The 25,418-nt window shown below is 41.3% G+C and overlaps 1 protein-coding gene and 1 long non-coding RNA gene across 2 annotated transcripts in view; both read left to right on the top strand.

Annotated features, from left to right (window-relative positions):
* The window catches only part of LOC146785618 (arylacetamide deacetylase-like), a 343,791-nt gene that overhangs the window by 222,425 nt on the left and 95,948 nt on the right, over positions 1 to 25,418 (top strand). The window contains exon 3 of the mRNA XM_085634881.1: positions 15,752 to 15,821. Coding sequence (XP_085491007.1) covers positions 15,752 to 15,821 — 70 coding nt within the window. The remainder of the gene's footprint in view (positions 1 to 15,751; positions 15,822 to 25,418) is intronic.
* Positions 3,282 to 5,093, top strand: LOC146785619 (uncharacterized). Its single transcript, XR_014970706.1, has 3 exons — positions 3,282 to 3,362; positions 4,140 to 4,238; positions 5,057 to 5,093. It is a non-coding gene; the product is annotated as an uncharacterized LOC146785619 (long non-coding RNA).

The raw sequence follows: 25,418 nt of genomic DNA on the forward strand, positions 1-25,418 counted from the left end.
GTGTTGTTAGAAGAAGATTTTGATAGAGGGGAAATAGTACGAGTACCCTCCTAGTACAAACTTGAAATTGGGAAAGAGGCGTGGAGGTGTTTGTGACGATAATTAAATGACATTTATTACAAAAAGGTACTTTTTAAGACCCTCCATTGAGCGTAGAAGGTATAGAGTAATATTAGGGATTGGCAGATCAAGTTTTTATATGCCCCTGGCTAATAATTTAAATCTACCAGAGAATTTTAGGGATCAATTTAGGAGTAATTTTGCACAAGTAGGGGTTTGTCAGAAGAGGTATTTCTTTTCCCCTTCGGGTATTATTTCTTATGACTATTTGAAAAATGTATTTCATTTTGGATGGAAGGATTTTTTGAAATATTTGCAAGTGAGAGATTTTTTGTTTTGCGAAAATGGGGTGGCTCTGAGGGATTTGCAAGATCTGAGACTATTGATAGATTACAGGGTTTAAGAGAAAGTTCAATTGGGGAAATGTATGGGTTTCTCAATTCTGTCATGACTGATGATATGGATAAATACTCACAGAAGTGGCAAGAGAAGGCGGGGATAACCCCTAGAATTTCTTTTCAATCTTTTGATGCGGCATAATCTATTTTAACGTACACTTGACTGTAAGCACCGTTTTATAAGACTAGTTTTTACTTGTATTGTACTCTGGATAAGATTGTGAAATGGGTAGAGCGTAAAGCAACTTGCTACCCTCGATGTGCACTACATAAAGCATTAACTGTACATATTTTTTCTACTTGTGGGAAGCTAGAAATTTTGAAAAAATAAACATCCTGGTTTCTTTGGGAGGAACTCAATTTGGAAGTAGTTCTATCACCAGAGGTAATTTTACTAGGATTATTAGAGGTAGACCGGACAGAATATGGATGTGATTTGATTTTTATATCCATGACAATGTTAAGGCTCTGCATTGCTTCAGCGTGGTTAGACCCGAACCCGCCAGAGATCCAACAATGGCCGGTTTGCTTCTTGGTGGTCTTTAATTTAGAAAAAGCTATATGCTTGTGGAAAGAATCCATCTCCAGCCAGCTCAACTTCTCCATTGGCGGCGCTCTTTGATGGTGCGATATTGAACACGGCTGAGCCAAGCCGTCATTACATTTGCAGCGTTTTTCCTAAGCGGAAATATTTCACACGCACTCACGGGTGTCTTCAAAAAGGTTTTTGTTTTATTGATTTAAACAGCAATTGTAGCCGAAAATTACCCTACGTGTTTCGGTCTCTCTTAGACCTTTGTCACGGGTAACCAGAGTTGAATTCAAAACCATTATTTAACAGACAGAATCAATTACGTCATTTCCTGTACGTTTGACCCTTAGCATTCTGGTCATTGTAGTGTGCTCATTTCTGTGTATTTACAAGACAGTGATACACAAAATAATTCTTATAGTGAAAGTGCTTCAAATAAAATTTAGATAATTGTAACACAAAACATCAATCTTTTCTTTTTTTTTCCTCATTTGCTAAGCACCGACCGGTGCCTGTTTTTTTGAGAAGTGACCACCCTCCAGTGGGTCATTATTTACACTTCAGCCATTTTTTAATTGTATCCGATGTCTCGCCCTCCAGTGGGCCTTGACATACTCCATGAGGCATTTTGATCTTAATTATTCAATACATTCACATTGTTATCTTACTGCCCTTCTTGTGGAAAGGTAGGCATGCACGCCAAAAGGGCCTGAAAATCTGGGGCCCTTGATAGAGTGGGTTGGAAGATATGGGGAGGGGGAGTGTCAATTTTAGAGAGATAGATGTATATATATATGGTTCTTTGCACTGAGCTCTTTTGGGGGGGTTAGAGCTATTATAATAAGTAACCAACATGGTTAACAGGAAATAAAAGGGTAATGACATTCATCTGTAAATACATCTGAATGAAAAAAAAGAAGAAAGTATTAAAAAAAACTTCCTGTAAATAGTCAAGAAACCAACAAGACAAAAATAAATAAATATCAAAAACAAATAAATTAGGAACAATATGCTACAATTTAAAAATCGATGAAGCAGTATCTCTTGTAATTGAAGACAAGGTTCTTGTAAGTGGTGCCCATAATTTATCACATTTGATCAATAAAAGGGTAGAATGTTAATTTTACTTATCCAGTTGATGATTATGACAGACTAAGTTCCACCACTGTTGGAGAGTGATATCTGTAGACTGCTAATTGGCGGCAATCACCTGCAGGCCATTCGCGATTTGAAGATCCACCAATGTTCCGAACATTTTATTATGAGACCAGAGATTACTCAAACCATCCAAGAAAAAAGCAGCCGTTGAGAATGGTGTACAAATGCCAGTGACAACCCCAATTCTTATTCAAACATGCAAACAGAATTTAGATAACAGTGCATAAAAAACAATTATGAGTATAGGTGCCAGAGTTGGTGCTGCAATGCCAGCAAACATATCATTAGATATGTTTTAGTTTAAAAAGGTGTGCTAGTGTAGAAAAATGACTATTATAAAAATAGTATAGCGTTTGGGTAATGTTGGCTGGACATGTGGTAGCATGAATCTTCTTCCATATTTTATCCCATAAGGTAATAGACTAGCTAGATTGTAAATCAAATTCCCATAAGAGTTCAAGTTTGAATTTAGGTCTATCAGTTTGAGACATTCATGTCCAACCCTGCGTCAGTTCATCAGACTCTGAAATAGGAGCATCCATATTGGATTGTAATGTGTCTCTGAGATAATTACAATACAAAATCCCAAGACATTTGCTCTTGTCGGGGTTCTAGGATAGGCCATCTCCAACAATTTGGGTTTTAAAACAGACCTTATTAAAAGCCATTATTTCACACTTTTCAATATTAAGTTTATATTATGCCTGGCTGAAACTCGTAGAGTTTTTGCTTTGTGGAATTCATCTAAGAGCGCAAACTCAGGGAGTGGGCGGAAGGGTTCATCTGCCTGTTTGTGATGCTGTTTTACATGCCAGTAGTGCAATGCCTGATTCCGTGCTATCAAATCATTGCAAACTGCACCATGCAGTTCGCATGTGCATGGCCATTTTGTTTTGCATGCTTTCTGTTCTCTGCACGATACTGGGTTTGGTTTTAAAATCTGTTTCAATGATCCCCTATCACACTCATCCACCCCTCATTTTCTTTTTTTTGATCAGTGTGTATCTTTCTTTTTGTGTATTTTACATTTTTGTCTTTTTGTCTGTGAGGTTTGGTACTTAATTTTTTTACCTTTCTACTTCCTTTTTTCCCCACTCCAGAGTCATTTTGGAGCACCAGGGAGCAAGTGGTGGTGCCAGTGTAGCTTCTACAAGCCACACACCTTGCAGTTGCCGGCACCACTGAGAGGTGCAGCCCAGCGACATTTTTCTGAGGTGACCACACTTGTTTTCTATGTGCAGCACCACCTTCCCTCCATGATGGCAGCTGATCTCAGATCGGGTATGCCCAGCATGAGTGCCAGCTGCTGTGGGGGAGAATGCACCAGTGTGTGCACCGGAACACTGGGGTGCAGCTCACAATGCAGTAGCTGGTGCACCATGAACAGGACCTGTCTAGGTCCCAGGGCTTGGTGTGTAATTATTTATTTTTTGTTTTCTTAAATGTTTTTTTTTTCAAATAGCATGTTGCTCAGAGGTAAGTTACATTTATATAATTTTAAGAATGTTGTGTGATCCAGCTTGAGCTAGCCATGTCCTGGGCACTACCTAATCGTTCTCCTCAGTACTTTCTTGGGCTAATTGTTTAAGCAGTCATGCAGACTCCTCTGTCCTGTCACTAAGATGATGGTAGTAATATCAGTGAGTTAGCATTCTCTGTGCCTTTCCTTATGTAGCTAATACAGTCCCAATCTCCATGTGCTGTGTAATATGCATTGATGCATTAAAAAAGTATGCTGTGTTGGCCCATCAAAGGGGGTTGAGAAGCAAACATTCATTGCAACTTATTAGTAGTACTTATTGCAGTTTAGGAAACTAGGAATAGGGCTTAGGTTTAGTAAACTAGGCATAGGTCAATTTACTACATCTAGTACTATGGGTGATCTGATTTAGAATAGTACAGTGCTACTGCATTTCCCTGTCAAAATATTTTGTGGGATATTAACTGTACGCATAATCTATTTTTTTAATCTTCTTTATTTTTTACATCAGCAACCAAGGGAAAGAGGACATCGTCCAATTTGGGTGAAGAAGGGACTTCCACCACCACTGCAACAGAGGGTGGAACCACCACCAGCTCCTCGATCGAAGGTTCTTCTGTACCCAGTAAGTCATGTTATTATTACTTTCCTTATGTTTTACCTCTCCCCACTATTAGAATCATTTTAATTGTGCCTTGTTCATTTCTTACTCTGTCTTTTATTTCATATCAACTATCTAATATTTTTTGCATTCTTGCTATCCCTGCATTAACCTATTTTTCTGTATTTCCTTTTTCTGTAGATGACTTCCTCCTGTTTGTACTAGTCTGTAGCTTTCTTCTGCTTTGTAAGACAACTTTCCCCTCTCCCCATTTATATCTTGTGGTACTGTAAGACTAAGAGAACAGATGTATGGTACTCTACTGTGAAAATTCCAGGCCCAAGTAAGCTGGTATTATTCATCATGCATGTTAGTTGAAAATGATTTGGTTTTCTTGCTCATGCTCAAACAGTTAAGATGAGAGAGTGGCCCTGGTCATGGTGGACCGCCCAAATGTTGTGTTATAATTCATTTGAATACCAGCAGTTTTCAAAACAGTGCAGCGTGGCAGGAAAGTATGAGGTCCCATATTGCATTTGACAATCAAGCCCATATGTCCTTCATTGACCATTATTCCACCCCTTCATTGCACTTTAGTGACTCAGTCTTTATACTTCCCCCCCCCCCCCCCACCATTATGAAAAGTTTTTCGTTGACTCGACTATCTGGCTTTTCCAATATTGTCAACCAATGGTAATATACTACCCAAAGTTTTTATGGAAATACCGCTAACCTAACTGTAGTGAGGTATTACGTTTGTATTTTGTTAAAAAAATATTAATTATAGGAGGTGTATGTGGCGTCTAAAGTGTGTCTTTTTTTGCTAGCCACACAGACCACCGATGCTGAGGACCATGCTGGTGTGCCAGAGTTAGAAGAGACAGTTACAGCAGGAATCCCAGAGGCAGCAGAGACAGTTGTTGGTAAGTGACATTGTTTGCTTATTGACAAATAAAGTATAATTATTTTTATTTGCTATATGAGGCAGATAGCCCACACATCATCATTCATCACCTGAATAGTGCATGTTACAACGCATGCAAGTGTCATTGAAAGTGTCATAACAAAGAACTTTTTAGAACACATAATCCATTACAATGCAAATTACTATTCTAACTCAGCTGGGGCTTTACTTTGGGGAATGCGTTGTAATGGCATGCACTGTAATGACATGCCTTGTAATGCATTTTGGGTTGTAAAACATTCATTGTAATGACACACGTTGTAACCCTTGCGTTGTAAATTATGTTTTCCCATCACCTCCCTGTCCATGGCATTTTGCCACCCGGGCAGTGACCGAACTGCAGCATGTTTCAGTTATACTCTGCAGTGTTGGCTGTCCGATGTGCATCTGATTCTGTTAATGCAGCATTTATGAAGTTTTCTATGCATTACAAACTGAAAACAGGGTGTTTTTCCCAGTGTACACTCAGTCACCTCCTACTAGTACTTTACTCCTTTATTCTTCCCTACGTTCAGTCCCAGCCTACCAAAGAAATTGAAAAATCCAATCTTGGCATGCGCCACATTTTTCTGGCCAAGCAATTTATGTATATATATTTCATGGCTTCAATAATGGATTTCCACCTGTTAAAATGTTTCCCTTTCATCATTTGTCTACTACAGTGGCTGGCTAAGCCAAAGCTTAGCACGTGATGATCAATGACACCCCACTATTCTATAGTAAAACATCCACCTACCCTAATCCCTTTAACTTATCCCTGTCTGCAGTACAGTAAGTGTCATCCTGCCAATTGAAGGCATTTTTTGAAAATAATTTGTGGTGGAGGGAGAGGCCAGGGGATAAAGTGGGGCTAGGTACCTGATTTAGAGTTTGGCAGAAACTATACTCTTTGACGAACATGCCAAATAAAAGCTATATTCTGTTCCTTTCCCTGTACTGCCTTGCATCATTTTTCCCACTGTCTACTTAATGCAGACAGGATATCCACATTTTTTAACTGATGTGTGCGATGCACTATATTATTTATCTGCCTCTTTGAGGTCAGAGTAGAATTGAAATGCAGAACAGGGCCATTGGAATTAAAGTATGATAATAAATTATCCATTGCAGCTGCAGCAGCTGCAGAGAGTAGCAAAGTATCCAACGCACTATCATGCCTCCATTAACGTAGCACAACGAGAATAGCTGTGCTGCCTTGTGCACAATGCCTTACTCATTAGTAAGAGGTAATTTATTTATTTTTTACACATAAAGTGTTCATTTTGTTTTGTAGGAAATCCTTCAAACAACAACAATCACTTAATTTTAATCTGGTGGTATATTATTTGGGTTTAATTCTTTGAAGCCAGTGAGTGATACCTTTTTGTGAGGCATGCATGGGGAAAACTTTTCCCTATGACTAATCACATAAAATATTCCAATGGCCCAAGGACACCAGAAAGGTACTGCTACTATGCCACTATATGAACAAGTGCTTGCACAGAGCTTTACTTGCTTTTTTTGTTTTTCTTTATATAGCTACTCCTGCTGCTCCACCATCTCAGCAGTAGATAGTAGCCCAGCTGCAGCAGCACTGCATCAAGGCCGAATGTCACCAGCTGGCAGCTCTAGAGGAAGAGGAGAAGAAGGCATCTGTCACCAGTGCCCCGGGCCCCAGTTCCTCCAGCCAGCCATCCGCGCCTCTATACCAGCCACGAAATCAGCAGCGCCGCTGGCAGCTGGGATTCTCATACTAATCCACCACTGCTGCCCCCACCCACACTACTTCCAACGTCACATGGTCCGCGAGCTGGTACTGATTCGCCAGGAGGTAGCAAGTCTTCGCCAGGAGGTGGCTAGGCTTTGCTCCTAAGTTGATGCCCTTTAATGCCCTTTTTTACTTTTTATGCTTTGGTGGGAGGGATTTTTGTTGTGGGTGGAGAGGGTAGGAATGGACCTTTAGACATTTTTTCTTTTGAACATTGGTTGGGGACAAGGGGATGTTTGGGAAAGGAATGGGCCTGTGCTGGGTAGAGAGGGTGGGTTTTATTGTTAAAAAAAATTAAAGGGAAGTTAATATTTTACTTTATGCCACACGTTTTTTGTGTGTTTTACTTTGCACTACTGATTTTCAGCGCATTCTGTTTTTTAACTCTGCCTATACAAGTGTAAACCAGTTAGTTATACCCTTGTCCTACTACCCTCTGTAACTATATTGATCACTGGAGGGGGGATAGTCATTGCCTATGCCTATGTTTCCTACAACAACCTAGGTAAACAACTTCTTCAGTAGAGTTTAGTTACTAACTAAACTAGTTCACTTCACTTCATAGTTCTCTTACCTGAATAGCTGCTACCTCTCTCCATCTCCCAAAACCTTACTGCAGGGTTTCCCAATGTGCCTTCTTAATGGTGGTGGTGGTAGTAGTATCAGGCTAGTGTGCTAACAGGGAAGGCATTACAAGCAAGGTCCCACTCCCACTTAGGTGAAAATCCAACTGTAGGCTTAATCAAAGGATTATCCACCATAGGCAACTAGATTGAAAGAAACCAAACACAGAGTTAGTGGGTTAGATATTTATATCATAACTTTAGACCAGAGTACTACAATAACAGAACAAATAAAACCTGATAATATAACAACAATGAGAAATAGTAGCTTCTTCTGATTAATGGGGAGCTAGTATTTAATTAAAACTAAACTTATGACATCCTAGATTCAGGAGAAGTGGACTTAGAGTCAGCACTCAGGAGTGTACAAGGTTAAGTGTTTTCCCAACACAAGGACTGAATCATTATGCTGATGAATTATGTTATATTTATATATTAAATTAAGGATGTGTTGGGGATGGTGTGGGATATTGCTAAGGTAATGGAGTTGGTGTCGCTTTCACCACATTTGCCCCCCCAAGTGTTCAATCCATTTATTGTGCAAATAAAGTCGCACCTCAATAAATCGCACATTCTTGGGGAAGAGGGTTAGGGCTTTGATAAATGGATAGCAATGAGGGGTTTGGGAAAAGTGTAACAAAGACAATCACTTTACCACAACACTAGTCATCAGGGTGATGAGCAGTGCATCATCATCATTATCAAATCTGTTGAGGTAGGAAATGAAGGAATGACAAAGTTCAGATAAATGAATTGCATCAGTCCTTCAGCCCCAATGGGATAGAGTCCTCCACATCACTAATCCATTGTACAACAGCTGTAATACGTTGGTTGTGAGTAGACCATTACTCCTCAATGATTTGAAGGAATGCATTGGTTTCCACAACAAAAGGTTTTAGGGCTCTTATTGCTTCCACAATGTCCTCTAAGGTGAGATGAGAGGGTGATTTGGAAGAAGAATCCAAGACTTTCTTAGTTCTTTTGACTGGGTTAGAGTGCTTTTATAATATAGATCCAGAAGTTGAAGAAGTACCTTCCTTCCCAAATTCACTGGTGCCCTCCATGATGACTGAGATATTCTCATGGGCTAAGTCCCACTGGCGACTTTTATGTTGAATATTGAGTTTATTGGAGGATAGGAGGGGTTTGACTGTCTTCCTTCTGCCTAAAAAGGAAGATGGAGTTGACAAACTTATTCAATAACTTTTTGAATTGGTGGAAAAGATGAACACAAAGCAAGGAAACTGCCACCAAATGTGCTGAGACCAGTATAAAACCAATTGAAGAGTCCAATTGTGAGACCAAAAACAACTGAACTTTGTGACCAGCGGTTTTGAAAGATGGATGCAGAACCTGTAAAGAACAGTGATGCAGATATAACAGGCACGAAGATGAGGAGCTGCATTTCTACAATAGAAAATGCTTCACCTGTTGGGGGTTTCACGAACCCTGAGATTAAAAGCAATAGCTCATGTGGCAGCGAAGAACAATCAACATGTCAGAACATAATGTTAATGAAGTGCAAAGAACCACTGCTGTGATGGACTAAACTGCTGCATAGAACATCTAATGAAAAATGAAATTTTCCACAAGTAGAACAAATAAGCCTCCTACTGCATCCCAATCACTGCTACAATAGATACCCAAAATTGAAAAAAAGTTTCTTGTAACCTCTGTGCTGCACATACAATTCCCCACGGAAGGACGTACAGGGCCCAGAATGGGGGTGCCTCCTGATGCACACAGCATGAAGAAAAAGATGCAAATACTGCATGAAAGAGAATGAAAATAGGCTTAAAATGTGGCACCCACCTTCAAATCATGCATTCCTGGCAAAAGAAAAGCAATTGATGTCAGGAAAGGCTGTGCTTCCAGAGGTTCGCCGGAGACACTCTGGAGAGCTAAAGATCGGTGGCCATCTTGTGTGGCGCTCACATTGTGCTCCAAGGTATAGCTTGAGTCTAGTAAATCAAAGTGCAGGCCTGTGTATCGGTTTGCTCAGAAAATAGTGAGGTTTTAAGGTGTAAAATTCATGACTTTTGTCAGATTCTTTTGAACTGAGTAGCAAAAAGATTAGAGGAATGTGAGAAATTGCTTTCATACAATAGGGCTTTGAATGAACACACAGTTATTAAAGTTTAACAGTTACTTTTAACTGCTCACATTAACCATTCACCTTGCAGTAAAGATGCAAGTTGCAAGAGGAGCTTCATCTCTGTTGTGGACAAAAAGTTTAAGGAGAACAATGTCAAGATGGGTAACTAATAAATTGAATTGCAAAACGTTTTGCAGTTTTGTCCCACTTATTGTTTATAATTCCTCCCTGTTGATCATTTTGGTAGTTTTTTATTGTGTAGTTGTCCACATACACTTCTCCCCATCAGATAATTTTGGAGTGAACTTTCCAATAAACTGAGATTCGATGTGACTTGGTCAGAAGCAGCTGCTGGTTTGTTCAAACAAAAGCCATATTTTCTGGCCCACTTTCTTTTGTATTTATTCTATGAGAAATAGAATATGGTGAGTATTTTTTCTTCAATCAGTTACATCACAACATAGGAATTCTCTTACTTTAAAATGGCATATAGAAAAGAGAATTGCATAATATATGTGTAAGAAAAAGGAGGTATTGATTGAGGGGATTGTAAACCTTCTATAAGCAGCAATCATATACATTGTCAGGGTGAACCATAACAGTCACTAAGTTAACTAATGTTTAACCCTCTGGTAGCTAGGCACAAAACTGGTCAGGCTTAACTTAGAGGTCCTTTGTTAAATATTTTGCAGCACACACACAGTAGTGAAGTCAAAACACAATGCAAGAAAAATCCCACACCAATTTTGAAAAATGAAGACATATGTAATATATTAACCTCTTCAGCGCGGCTCGGATTACCGCGCTGTGCTGAAGGTTCTATTACGCGGGCGGGGCCATGACGGAGCGGTTCGGTCATACGCACAGCGCAACCGACGCGCATGACGGAACCGCTCCGTCACTCGCATCGATGTGGTTAAAAGACAGAGAGTGCGATTATTAGACACGAATATCGTGGCCTGCGTAAAATTCCTATATCTATGGAATGGGATCAGATACTGGAAGCCTTTAAAGTCATAGACCCATTAACTCCTCTACCATCCCAGGTCATACCTACACTGCCCGCACCTCCCATGTCCGTATTGGCTAACCTGATTGAGCCAGTATAATGCTATATCTCTCATGCTCCATTAATACTCAAGATACCTTAATTATGAATACTTTGTTATTCGATCTGGGATTTCTTTTTTTTTTTAACGAGAGAATACAACCTTCTGTAATGTTAATGCTTAAAATAGGATACCAGAGAACCGGGGAGGGGGGGAGTTTCAATTGGAATTTAGTAGTTTATAGATAACTGTATAAATACGAGATTTATACCATCTGGCTGTTTAATTATGTAAGTGATCCAAACTTTTTACAATTGACTAGACCACTGTATTATTCAAAGTCAAAATGTGTAAGTATTCATACTCCCACATACAATTTGGTTGTATTAATTCATTACAAGACCACCATTTCAAGAATAATTGTCATTATTTTCAATTATTCTACTTTTGCCAAACGTTGTGTTTTTATATGCAACAAGAATTGTAATACTCAATAAAATTGTTTGAAAAAAAATGTAATGTTATATAAGACCAGAATGACAGAAATCCAATCAATTGAACCAGCAATCTGCAGTTTCAAAGTTTTATGTAAGTAGAGCACCTAACAGCACAAAGAAAAAAAAAGTCACTAGTTTAGGTCGACCATGATGGAGCAGGGAACAGATGCAGGGACAAGGTTAGTCCCCCTGAAAAAGTTACCTTTTCAAAGTTTGGCGTAAAGAGTCCGATCTTCAGGATTTCTTTTTCTTGTAGCGGAGTGTACTCCGCCTGAGCCCCTGCAGGGCTCAAGGAGGTCCAGTTGCAAGTCCAAGCCGATCTAGTTGTAGCAGGTCAGTTGGGCAGTTGCAAGGAGGCCTATGGAGCTTGTTGTGTCCCTGTTACGCAGAGCAGGAGATCCTCCAACCAACACTTGAACTCACTCCAGTTAGCCTGAGATGAAGGAGGCAGATGCCGTCTTCCTTCTCACAAAGAATGGCAGGCCTCAAGCAGCAGGGCAGTCCTCTGGGAGAAAAGGTAGACTTTAAGCATCAGGGCAGTCCTCTGGCGAACAAGGCAAGCCTCAAGCAGCAGGATAGTCCTTTGTAGCAGCAAGGTCCTCTGATGAACAAGACAGGCATCTACCAGCAGGGCAGCCATCTGACACCAAGTCAGAATTGGTGAAGTCTTCCACAGGTCCAAGAATGTATTGAAGGGTTGGCCTGACGGTCCAATATGTACATTTCATGTCAGCCTTTGAAGTGGAGGAAACTTCTAGGCTACCCCACATCTGGTTCTGGGAAGTTCCTTCCTTCCCCTGCCAAGGCTCCAAGAAGTATAGGGTGAAAAAAGACTGGTGTGAGGTTTCTTTATGTGTCTGGAGGCAGCCCCTATTGAAGAACAAGTGGGGCAGGGAACTGCTCCACCCCCACCAATCCTGGCAGGATGGCCCATCCTGCCCAGGGCTAAGCACTTTGTCCCACAATCTGGGAGAAATGCTAATAGCAGGGACATGTGAACCAGGAGACGGGCAGCAGGCATCAAATGGTTAGGACAAGCAAATGTCAGCTTTCTGTGTAGGAAAGTATTATCTGCTTCTTATGGTTACCCCCACTTTTTGCTGATTTCACACTGTTTTTGGCCTAGTCTGACTAGGATCCTGCTATCTAGGACCCCAGTCTATCTGCTTTCTCCTGCAAATTGATATGCATGTACTTTAGGTACACTCCAGATTGGATTCTGGGGTACCCTTATCAGTCCCTAGTATATGGTACACATGTATCCAGGGCATAGGTACCCCAGAGGCCTCCCAGGGGCTGAAGCATGTATTGTGCCACCCCTGAGAGGCCATTCAAATTTACACAACTAGCCTGCTACAGCAGACTGTGTAAGCTGGTGCTTGCACCACTTACTTAAGATATAGGTTCACTACGTCTATTTAAATCACTACACTTAAATACCTATCAGTCACCCCTATGGCAGGCCTTAACAATCCTGAAGGCAGGGTGCTGGGTTTTACGTGAGAGGGTGCCCCTGCATGAGCAGAGCCCCTCTGCAGCCTTCGGAGACGATTCTCCGGGTATGTCTGTGATGCAGCCAGACATATATGTTTAAGTGCATTAAAACCTCGCGGTAAATGCTAACTTTAAAACGGCTGCATATAAACATGTCGTGTTTGGTGTCAAACTTCTTGGAATCATATCTCCATGCCTGTAACTGGCGGGGGAGGTATGATTCCACCATTCTGAAGGGACATATGTGGGTCACCGGCATACCTGGTACCAGCTTTCTCTAACTGGGCAGCACAAAATGGATGCTGCCAGCCACAGACACAATTCTGTTCTCCTGATGCTGAGCCAAGCTCAGAGGAAGGCATGACAATAGGCATCCTGTCACAGGGAGGTGTACCCACCTCCCAGACAGGATTTAGTGTATTGATGGCTGGGTGGGTGCACTCTTAGAGTTCCAGAAAGTGTGCACAGGGGGCACATTTGGTGTCCCTGTGCATAGTCCAGCTCAAACCAGTTCCAGGAGCCATTTGCTCCTGCTCTGACGCGAAACTGGACAAAGGACATGTGTGTAGCCACCCTCTGTCCTGCCCTCCCCTAGGAGGGTCCACAGAATCTTTCCAACCCCTTTCCATGGGTATAAAGTCGGTTACCTGATCAAAGGACTTTAGATTTTACATGGACAAGATTCTGCTAAGAAGAATCTAAGCACTTCGACTGCCTGCATGACGCTGGAGGACTGAAGAATCTCCCTTGGAGTAAAGGAGTTACTCCCCTGCAACAGCAGGCACCTAAATGCAACTGACTGGTTTGCTTCTCCCGAGCTCCTGAAGACTCTGAAGATTTCAGCAACACAGGAGGTGGGTTCCCAAAGGTCGTTGAGGTTGATGTGTCCTCTCAGCGATTCTGAGACCAGTGTCCCTCTTGGGGACCATACAACCTGAACCCCTGTGCACCGTGTACTTTTGCAAGTGCACATGCTTAGTGACAATTCCTGAGCCTGTGCTTTGGACTCCTTGTAGTACTGACCCCAAGCAGTATTTGCACTGAAGATTTCTGGCCTCCACTCCACGAGTGTCCTGTGGACTGGTGCTTTGCAGACTTGCTTGAGGTCTCCTCACGATCCCCGGTCTGTTGGCCTGTGGGTCCTAGTTAGGGTCATCTTGCTAATTCTTGGGCTTACCTGGGTGCTCCAGATGTGCCCTGACGCTCCATTGCTTGAAGAGTCTCCTGGACTTTGCTGGTCCATATCATTACCTGTTTCGTCTGACCGCGTGGGTTGCAGTTGCCAAGGATTGTTGGTGCTCCAGCCGAACATTGACCCCTCAGCTCTTGACATCCTTTGTGGGACAGCTCACTTTCAGACTTTGGTTGTCCTCGACATCTCCTGGTCCCCGTGGCTGCAGAGTCAAGCAACCCTTCTTCACTCCTGAAGCACTCGACATCGGTGGGCATTCGACTACCGAGCCCCTGGTCACCTGAAGTGACCCAGACTCTGTCCCCTCTGCTTTCAGGTTCTTCCCACCTTGAATTGAGGCTTGGATTCCACCTGACACTCTTCACCCTCTTGGCAGCAGGACTTCTTTGCAGCTCTCCATTGAAAACGACGAAGGTTTCCAACACCATTTGACCCCTATGCAGCCAGCTCCTCTGGGATAGGTAACACGGGTACTTCAGTACTCACTGGTGGGTTGGCCTTAGAACCTCCTAAGTTCCAAAGGGTTTGCTCGAAGTCCTCTTAGAAGTGTCCTTAACTTGTAATTTTCCAACCGCAACTTTCCCATAGAGTTGTATGGACCACACGTCTGTGTTTTCCTCACTGCACCCGTCCTCCGTGGGCTCCCTGTGCCACTCCCCTGGGTGGTTCCTTGGGGTTCCAGCAATTCTACATTCTCTAGGCCCTGTCTCTATTTAAGTCGTTGTTGTTATTCCATTTTTTTAGTATATGGTTCGGTCTCCCCCTGGAGCCCCCTGTGTATTTTGCTATTTACGAACGTTCTATTGATTTAGTATTGTGTGCTTTGTGCCCTAGTCTCATTTAGCGACTAATAGAGAGTTTTATATTAATAAATTCATATTTTTATATAAACGCTGTGTGGTTCTCCTTTCATTTAATCATTTAGGCGGTGATATTCTTGTAAAACAAGCTCCTTTACATTCCTTCAAGATTAAGCCTGAAGGCTGATCTCCATAGCTACCACTAGGATAGCTTTCAATAAGGTAATCTTTGACCTCAGACATCATAAGGGTCGTGTGGCCTGGTACACGGTGCCAACTTTAACTAGTGGACAGCATATACCAACCCACCTTCTCACATTCTGAAAGGGGCATTTGCAGAACTGTGACTTAAAATCCAACTTTATCATTAAACAGGATCTTAAATTAGGACCTATTTGAGACCAAACATTACATTTTTACTTATTCCCAATTAACAATTAGAACTTAGTAAATGTAATAAGGAAACCCATTGTTAACCTTTGGGAGAAGTAGGCCTTGCAGTAGTAAAAAACAAATTTGGGAGTTTTTCATTAGCAGAACATGGTAAATGTAAAAATAATGTCAAAATATTTTTTCACATCTGTGGACAATCTCTGAAAAAAGACGTAAGCGTTGTACCTTCTTATGGGAAATACAAATGGCATCTGTGACAGATTATGTATTGCATAATATCTTTTAAAGTGTTAACACAACTTAGAGTAGTGACGCTAACCCATTAGAATGCAAGCTCAACTAGGTATAATCAGACATATCAATTTAAGTTAGCCACATTGGAGGTTGATTTATTATTAATTTGCAAAGCTCGGAAGGAAAATCACTTCAGTGATAGCAAACACACAATATATTCAAATGCAGAAAATGAGGACCTGCCCAGAACTGGATATCAAACTTGCTTCCTGAAAGTGAGACTGGGAGAAAGAATACAGATTGCAAGTCTACCAATTTAGTATCATGCTTTAACAGAACTCAAATGAAAGCAAGTTCTTCCATACTGTTTGCAAAATATTTTTAATTCTCTTCTGACATTCATTTTTCTATACATTTCTTTTGTTTGCTTCCAGCCATGAAGCCATATGATCAACTGTCAAGATTGACTGCAAACAGGCTAAGTGCTGTTATTGTGTCTGTGGAGTGAGTTATTCTGAGTAATATTGTTATGTTATATATACATTGATTTGCTTTTATATCTGCATTTTAACAATTTTCTTGTAAGCAGTTGTTGACTGTAGTAGAGAGCTGTAAAGGAAGGTTTATAAGGGGGACAACAGACACAACAGTGAACATTTGCAGAGGTATTCAGCGAATTAAGATCATAACTGCTTAATTCAAAGATGAGAGGGCCACTCAGAGCTGTACTCTTTGAAAGCTCATGGTGACACAATTGCTGTGGCATTGTGGTAGTAATTATTTACATGATCGAGCCATGTGTGTCATGATGGTGCCCTTCCTCTGCAAAATCTAAGTCCATAGCAGATGGTGGACATCACGGGCAAAATGTTGTCCCTCACATATTGTTAGTCATTTCTGGCATTGTGGTGCCACCCATGACATATTGGTGGTAGTTCTTTACATATTACCACCATCCATAGCATGGCAGTCCCCAGTGTCTCCCAATGATACATTACTTGCCCTGTCTTAATAGTGTCAATACTTGGCATATTGAGGACACCCAAGACATGAAATGGTGGTGCATGGGTATAGCCATCCATGTCAGGAGGTGCCCACATTAGGTGGAACACTAGCCATTGCATATCGATGGTAATTCTTGACATATTGGGACCATCCATGGCATGATTGTTTCAAATACTACCCTTGATATAATGCCATCCTTCTGTAGTAGTAGCAGTGCTTGACATATTGGGGGTATTGATGAAATAAGGTTGTGATACATAGTTATGTAAGATATTTTATCCATGTGTAGCAGGAGTATATGCACATGACTACAGACGAAACTGCTGGACAGAATTACACCAAATTTGGCAGAAAGGTTTATCTTGGTCCAGAAAGATCTCTTTTTGTAAATTGGTATAAATCTGTTCAGTAGTTTTGGAGGTATTCAAATAAAAAGATTTATGTATATCTAGAGATGAGGAAGGACCGCGGATCTGGCATATCTATTTAGGAAGTGGTGGCAGCCATCTTGGAACTCGGACTTGGTTGAGTACCAAACAAAAGGTAAAACAAACATAAGGGAGAAGGGTAGGAATAACATGACCCCACTAGGCCTGGTGTTTTTTTCTTTATTGTTTGCTGCTTTACTGCAGAGGATCCACAGATCTCAGCAACATTCCCAAATTTCAGGGTGGGCTCGGTCCCGGGGCAAAGAAATACATATATTTAGGGGGAGAGGGTGCTTGTGTAAATAATTTGGAGGGGGCGTGCGGCCCCCATCCTGGCCCGATCTCTGTCCTTAAGACGCCATACAATGAGGCCCAGCCAGAGGTTACAAGGAAGAGGGGGCAAGCATCCCCCCTTCCTGGTTGGATTTCGGCACTGGGGACCCTATTCTCTGGTTCTTGGCTGTAATTAGAAAGGGGATGGAGACCTTTCTTGGAGCCATTAATGGCTTGGGGATTCCATCCCCAGGGCTGGCATCTGCTATGTCCCAGGGTGCCCAGGACATAGCTGTTTCTCTGGGAAACCTGTGTTTGTTCTTGCTTGATGGGAGCAGTTTCAAAGCTCCCGCAAGGAAGACCAAACACAATGTCGGCTCCCAGTTGATGGGAGCTTTAAAAATGCTCCTGCTACCTGGGAACGGACTTTAGATCTGTTTCATTGCCTACAGTGATGCACGCAGGAAACCAGATCGGAAAATTGCTCCTCCCCGCAGGGAGAAACATTTGTATCTGTTCCCTGTGGGTGTAAACAATGCTGGCTCCTTCTGAATGCGGGTAGCTGGCTGGGATTTTGGGGGCCTTGGGGCTCCCCCACAGCCCCATTGAGGATGCAGTAGGTACCCTGGGTGGGTTTTAGGGCATCTACACTTTCTTGGCCAGGCCCCAAGAATGGGGTACCCAGGACTGAAATCAGACAATAGGGGCCGGTTTTCTGGCCTCTCCCCCTCTAGTTCCTGGCCAGGCTCTGAGGATGGCCTCCCCAGGGCCAAAAATGGCCCGGGAGGGAGCCATGTAACCCCTCCTCTAAACAAATGCATCAGGCCCCAGGGGTGGGGTCATTGGTGGCCAATTTGGCCCAGGGAATGGGTCACTTTCTGCCCTTCCCTACAAAATGTGCCAGGCACCGGGCGAAGGGATCTCTATGGCCAAAATCAGCACAGGGGGAGGGCTTCTTCCTCTTCCTGGGTTGACTGCCTTTGTGGAGTTGGCCATAGGGCCTAGCTTTCGGCTGTGCATGGTGTGTAGTCGGTTGCAAGCAGGGGGTGGCCACAGGCCAGGCCTCAGCCATGCACGACATGGGGTTGGCTGCATGCGGTTTGTTGGCAGGCCATGCGGCCCACCCCCGCCACACATGGCCGAAGGTGGTTGGATTAACATGTAGTAATTAAATAGTACTGTACAATAAAAAAACTAGAAATTCCCTGCTACAAACAAAAGTCACAGGGACATTATAGTTAGGAAATAGAATTTATAAAACCTTGGAAATTCACTAAAAACCAAAGTTCTTAGGGACATTATAATTAGGTTCAGATGTAACACACATAAAAAAAATAGAAATTCAGCAGTTATATTTACAGTTATTTCAAGTAACAATAGCTCATGTCCCAAGGTGACCTCATGCTCTCTCCATGCATATTTATTGGTGTGTGTGTGTGTGTGTGTATATATATTATATATATATATACTTTTTTTCACTGAAAAAGACTACAGTTACAGGGACGTTATAGTTAGGCTAACATTTCACTTGTATAAAACCAGAGATATTCAGCAGTTATAGTTAGTTGAGCTAACTATAGCTCACTACCCCACAATTCACTGCTTATGACCTCACATATTACATCACTCAAGACATGGTCAGTGCATGGGTGTGTCAGTGTATGTGTCAGCTACTGATCGGGTATCTCAGGGTGTGTATAAGTGAGTGTGTGAATGTGTTCCTGAATGGATTGGTGTGTCCATGGGTTTGTTATCAAAAGTATGAGTGAGTCTCAGACTATTGTAGTGTTTGTATGGGTGGGTGGGTGAATGTGTTTGAGAGTGCATCAGTGTGTTTATGAGTGTCTTAGTGTATGTAGCAGTGGGGACCAGAATGTTGCAATGTCTGTTTGAGTGGGTGAATATGTTAGTGAGTGTGTCAATTTCAATGAGTGTGCCAGTGTATGTATCACAATAAGTGTTGCAATGTTTGTATTAGTGCACTTGTGAGTGTGTCAGTTACTGCATCATTGTCTTCATGACTGTGTCAATGTATGTATCAGTGAGTCTCAGAGTGTGTGAGTGTCTGTATTAGTAAGTGGATGAGTATGTCAGTTAATGTATCAGTGTGTCCATGGGTGTGTCAGTGTGTGTATCAGTTACTGCTAAGGAATATCAGGGTATGTGTAAGTGAGTGTGTGAATATGTTAGTGAATGGATTGCTGTGTTCATTGGTGTCTTAGTGTATCTATGATCGAATCCCAGAATGTTGTAGTGTTTGTAAGAGTGAGTGGGTGAATGTGTTTGAGAGTGCATCAATGTGTCTATGAGTATGTCAGTGTATGTGCCAGTGAGTCTCAGTGTTGAAGCATTTGTATAAGTGAGTATGTGAATGTGTTATTGAGTACACCAGTGTGTGTTTGACTGTCTCAGTGTATGCATCAGTGTTTTTCTGAGTGTGTCAGGGTATGCACCAACATATGCAAGGGTCTTTTAGTGTGTGGATTATTATGTGTACAGTTGTGCCAGTGTATGCATTAGTGTGTGGCTGAGTGTGTCAGTGCATGTATCAGTATGTGCATGTGTGTGTGAGTGTATGGATCAGTATATGTATGGTTGTGTTAGTGTATGGGTCCGTATATGCATGGAGCTATAAGTGTATGGATCAGTATGTGCGTTGGTGTGTCAGTGTATGCATCAGTCTGTGCTTGGAAGTGTCAGTGTATGCATCAGTATGTGCATGGGTATATCAGTGTGTGCATTGTTATATCTCTAGCTGCGTCACTGTCTGCCATTACTTATGCCTCTGATGCCTTGGTGTCTTAGTCTCTCTACTGCTCTGTCCCTAGCTGTGTGAGTGTCTGTATTACTGAATGCCTATGTGTGTCAGTGCTTATCTGACTCTGGGCCTAGGTGTGTCAGTGTATACATCAGTGTCTGCCTGGGTGTGTTTTAGATGCATTAGTGATTGGGTGTATGTCTCATTGTCTGCTTATCGTATGACTCAGTATGTCAGTAACTGCATTGGTATATGTCTGAGTGTGACAGAGTATAAATAAGAATGCCCCTGTGTGTGCTAGTGTATTCATTGGTGTATGCCTGCAAGTCTTAGTGTATCCATTAGTGTGTGTTTGCAGGTCTTATTGAAGTCATAAGTATTTGACAGGGTGAGTTACTTTCTGCATTAATATAAGGCTGGGTGTGTCAGTGTCTACCTTGATATGTTCCTGGGTGTCTTAGTGTATGTGTCAGTGTTTGTCTGGGTGTATTATTGAATGCATTAGTGTTTGACCGGGTGTGTCATGTTATGCTTTGGTGTATGCTTGGGTATGTCAGTGTCTGCCCTACTGTATGCCTGGGTGTGTCAGTGTATGCATTAGTGCATGGGTTTGTGTGTATCGCTTCTTTGGTATAATTAATTATGTGTATAAAGTATATGTATGGATGTGTATGGATGCAGAAAAGTATAATTAGATACCTACAGTACTGCAATAAAGAGGTCCTTTTATCTGTAAAAAGAAAGAAAAGATAAATAGAAATTAAAGTTTTTATATTAGAAATTTCTATGTTAAATGATGATAATATGTAATACAAAATGCTAGCGTTAATAGTAAAACAGAAGAAATGTATATTATTACATAACAATTCAATATATTATTGAGTGTTCTCATATTCCCTTCCTTCACTGTTCTCAGCATCCATAATTTTTCACAATAAATAATGTGTGTATACATACTCGTCACTGAACAGTTGGGGGAATAACAGTCATATGGACTGTGAAAAAACAAAATCATAAGTACATAGCATGTTATTTAAAGTTAACATTACTTAGCATCATACTCACTACAAACAATTACCACACTGTTTTACCTATATTTGTAAAATAATACGACGTATATTGTAGTTTTACAGTTCAATTAATGTGCATGAATAATAGTGGTATATGAAAAGGCAAATGAAGACATCACTCTTCATAGGCCACATGTTTATCTTTATATGCTTATATAGCGCTCGATTGCCATGGCGTCTTGGCGCTGGGGTGTGTGGACATGAATAGTGCACTGTGATTGATAGAAGCCTATACAGACGTAAACAGCCAGGTTTTCAGGCTCTCCCTGAATAGCTGCAAGTTGGATTGAAGCTTCATGAATAGTGGCAGTTTGTTCCAAAGCTTTGTCGCACATTGTGATATCGCCCTGCCCCCCCATCTTGCCCATCTGGTCTTTGCAATCCTAATGAGACCCAGGCTGGCAGATCTAAGAGCGCGTGGGGGGTTGTATGGTGGGAACAGTTTTTGAATGTCCTCAGTACCACCGCCATATATTGCCTTGTGCACAAGGCTGAGGGATTTGAATTCCACACGCTGTTTGATGGGAAGCCAGCGGAATGATTTAATTCCTGCAGAGGTTGACTGTCCTCTAGGTATGCCAAGGAGTAGTCTCACTGCGGCATTTTGTAAGGACTGCAATTTTCTCATTGACATGACATCATAAGGTCTGGTAATCCATTAATTAGAATTAGATGATGTCAATCCAATTTACTGCTATCTCTGCTATTTTCTTCCAAGAGTAATTACATTACAATATTTGGAATCTGTTATAAAGATATTACTCTTATCGTCATTGAGCCCTACTCTTTTTAAAATGTATGTTACCCCACTGGCCAACCTGATCAAATCCTTTGGGTCTCGGTAGTGTCATACGCCGTTGACACCCAAATTGTCATATCAGTGACCAGCAATCCCTCTGAAAGTGCCGCACACTTTCACAACTGTCTGCTTCAGGTCAGAAACTGGATGGCCTCACATTTTCTGAAGCTTATTTCGAGCAAGTCTGAGGTCTTCTTTTTCTGGAAAAACACAAATGTTCGGTCCCCAATTTGGTGGACGGCAGAATTGGGTGCTTTACTAACACCAGTTGACAGAGTTAAAAATATTGGGGTCGTTTTTGACAGCAAACTATCCTTCAAGAGACATGTCAATACAGTCACCTCTGCCTCTTTCTTTACACTAAAACTTCTTTAAAAATCTTTTCTTGCATCCCCCTCAATCTTCAAAAAACTGTAAACTCAGCCCTGGTGCTATCAAAGGTTGGCTACTGTAATGCCTTATTTGTCAACATCAGGAAAAAATGCATGGCCAAATCCAGAATGTCCAGTCCGCTGCAACGCATCGTCTACCAGTCATCACAAAACGTAAATCTGCCTTTTCTGCACTTAGCCACATACACTGGCTTCCAGTTAGGAAGTGCATTGATTTTAAAGCTTTGGGCATTGTCTTGAAATCTCTCCATGGTGCTGGTCCTGCATTTTTTAAGAATAGTTTTCAATCGTACATTCCTTCAAGACCATTTTGGTCTGCATTAGAATACAGTCTCATGGTGCCTAAGTATAGAAAAGTCAGCTGGGGCGGCAGCAACTTTGTTGTGGGTACAACCAAGCTATGAAACTCTCTCCCCAGGGAATTAAAAAGCAAATCTGATCTGTTGGATTTCAGGAAGGCACTGAAAATGTGGCTGTTTAACCAATACATTTCACCGTCTTCAGCTCTAAGCTGTTCTTTCTTTCTGAGACCAGCCCCTAGACGCTCCTGGACATTTGCCACTCTTTACAAATTTTATTTTCATTTCATTAGGCCGAATTATATCTTAATTCACTGCACTGGAAGTTCCAGAAAGGTTGCATCCCATTCTTTTAGTAGTAATCCTCCTTAGAACTTTGGTTCAAGAAAGAGAAGTTAAGAATTTGGGAGTTTATACCGTAATCTCTGCTTGAATGTAAGGTAGCTATTGTTACTCTGTCAATCTAGTTGTTTTTTAAGTAGATGCTGTAGTGTCCAGATGTAACATTTCCTCCTTCATGGAAACTAATAGCTATGCAGGTGTATGTGTTACCCGGAATTGAGATTTGTGCTGCTTTAACATTTGAAATTTGTATTTCTAATTTAGTTCCAACTGCAGTGCATCACTGTAGCATTAGGATGATATACTTGCCAGTTCTTTTTATATTCAAAGTTCGTAGAAGATCTGAGTTACATTTTGTGCAGCAGTTTTTTTGTGATGCATTTTTAAATGATTTCTCAAAACTGACAGTTTTGCAGTCTGGTAGAGCTCAGTAGATAAATCTTTCCGATTGTATTTGTGTTGTTGAATAAAAAGACACATTTTCACAGTTATGCTCCCACGTGTAACTTAGTCCAAATAGCTTATCAATATGTAGCATCTTTTCTTCTAAGATACCAATTAAGACCTTCAAAACTTGCTGTGCATCTTTTGGAGTGTTTATTATGAAGTGTACAGATCCAGTACACAAGTCTGCAAGGTCTCCAATGGAAGATGCAGAATATGTTTTTTTTCGAGGACTGCAGATGTTTTCTAACAAGTTAAAGGGTGCAGAGCACAATGTTTATCCTTTTTCTGATTAATTGCAGCAGCAACACAAGGTAAACAAAATAGTGCATTGAGAGCTACATTGGCATAGCAGTCGACTCCAGAGATGTTTGAGAACTGGTAACAAACAATTTCACCACCATAATCAGGTTTTTTTTTCGTCCAATACTTCTTTCTTCTGTTTTTCATTCTTTTTATGTTGAATGCCACTAACATCATTCAGAATCTTCAGTTTTGGTAATATTCTAGGCTATTCGTAAACCGGATATTATCCTAAATGAGGAGCATGGAGACTTCTCGAACTGTTATACTCTATCACACAGTTAAAATCAGCATTTACTTTTCTGTCACCAAAGCCTATTGGATTCAAACCAGGCAAAGGTCTAACCCGTGACAAAGCTACATATGACATACTTTCCTTAAATACGGTGCTACCAGTATTAATAAATACTGCATCTACACTTAAACCTCAAGACTTATGTATTGTTGCACCATATGCTAAAGATACTGAAAACTGTTTTCTGCGAACATACAAGGAATTTACACATACAAAATGTACAACATACCTTGCTATCTGCTTTACAGCTTCAAGTTGATCAAACTTAACAGCTAGGAATTCAACCTAATTTCTATTTCAATAAAAAAATGAAATCAATCATTTTACACATGGCTCCATTAACTAATCCTTCCTCAACATTTAAATGATGCCGCCAAATTATCCTCTAGATCTTAGAAACACAAAACACTTTTCTAATACCATAGTTTTGGAAACAGACTTTTCCAAAGAATTCAGTTCTGATTGCAGTTTTTCAATCAACTGTATTATCACTTCTTGAGTATTCCATTTTGTCAATTGCTGTCAGATCCAATATGTGTTCTTTCTCTAGTTGTAGCAATTGTTCACGGAAAGAGGTACATTTCTGAGTACACTTTACCAGCCCTTTAGGAACATTATTCCAATACAGGGGCACACACACCATTTTTAACTAGGCTAGAGCTACCTGAAAATTAAAACGTGACTTAAGCAGGACTGCTCCAGACCTATTTTACCCCACCTCACTCCTCGTGCACTACCTAGCCCTCACACCTGCATGCACCAAACGGCTTCTTCTAAAGATCCCCGACAAAGAGCCCCGGTTTCGGGAGCCCATCAGGCATTGCAGCACCGGCCTGACGAGGGGCAAATGCCCCAAATGATAAAACATGACATCCCTCGCGGTGTGTGAAGGCATTACGAAGAAAGACCTGTCTTTCCCTCCTTCTCCCATGTCCAACTAGGAATTGCTCCCTCCCTTCAAACTCTTCGCCTCTGGGAACCTATGTGCAGGACCTCATAAACTCGGCTCCCTGTCCCTCCTTTGCTTAAATGGTTTAGTTTATGCTAGAGTGACTCACTCAGTGTGCCTGCCAATAAATTAATATGTAGATGGGTGTGTCAGTGTATGTATTAAATTGTACTAGGGTATGTTACTGTGTGAATTACTATGTCAGTGCTTGTATCAGTGAGTTCCAGAGTGTATTAGTGTATGCATGAAACAGAGGGTGAATATGTCAGTGAATGCATCAGCGCATCCATGGGTGTGTCAGCGTATGTATGCATGTTTCACAGGATCAACTTTTGACTAGAAAGCAGACTCCTCTACACCTATCTATAGCCTAGCTCAGTACTCTATTTTGTGTAGTAAAATGTTAGTTTAAGAATGATCAAGCAGCCTTTATAAGGGCAACAGAAGCTAACAGCTAACAGCCAAACTAAACACTAACACTTTGTAGTAGTAGGTCTCAACAACAGTTTAAGCATTCATAAGGAACCTTTTTATTGGCAAATCAATCCGACAATAATGCTGCCCATTCACAATCTATAGTAGAAGCACTTAGGCATATTTAAAGTGCTACTTGTATAGGTTGCTCAGTAGGTTCTGTTACTTTTAGCTACATAATTGACTTTGCATCAGTACCTCTTTGAGTATCCAACCAGATATTTAACAGAATATGGAAAGTATTTAGATATGTAACTGAGTGTGCAACTA

Source organism: Triturus cristatus, chromosome 11 (assembly GCF_964204655.1).
Source record: "Triturus cristatus chromosome 11, aTriCri1.1, whole genome shotgun sequence".
Lineage (NCBI taxonomy): Eukaryota > Metazoa > Chordata > Amphibia > Caudata > Salamandridae > Triturus > Triturus cristatus.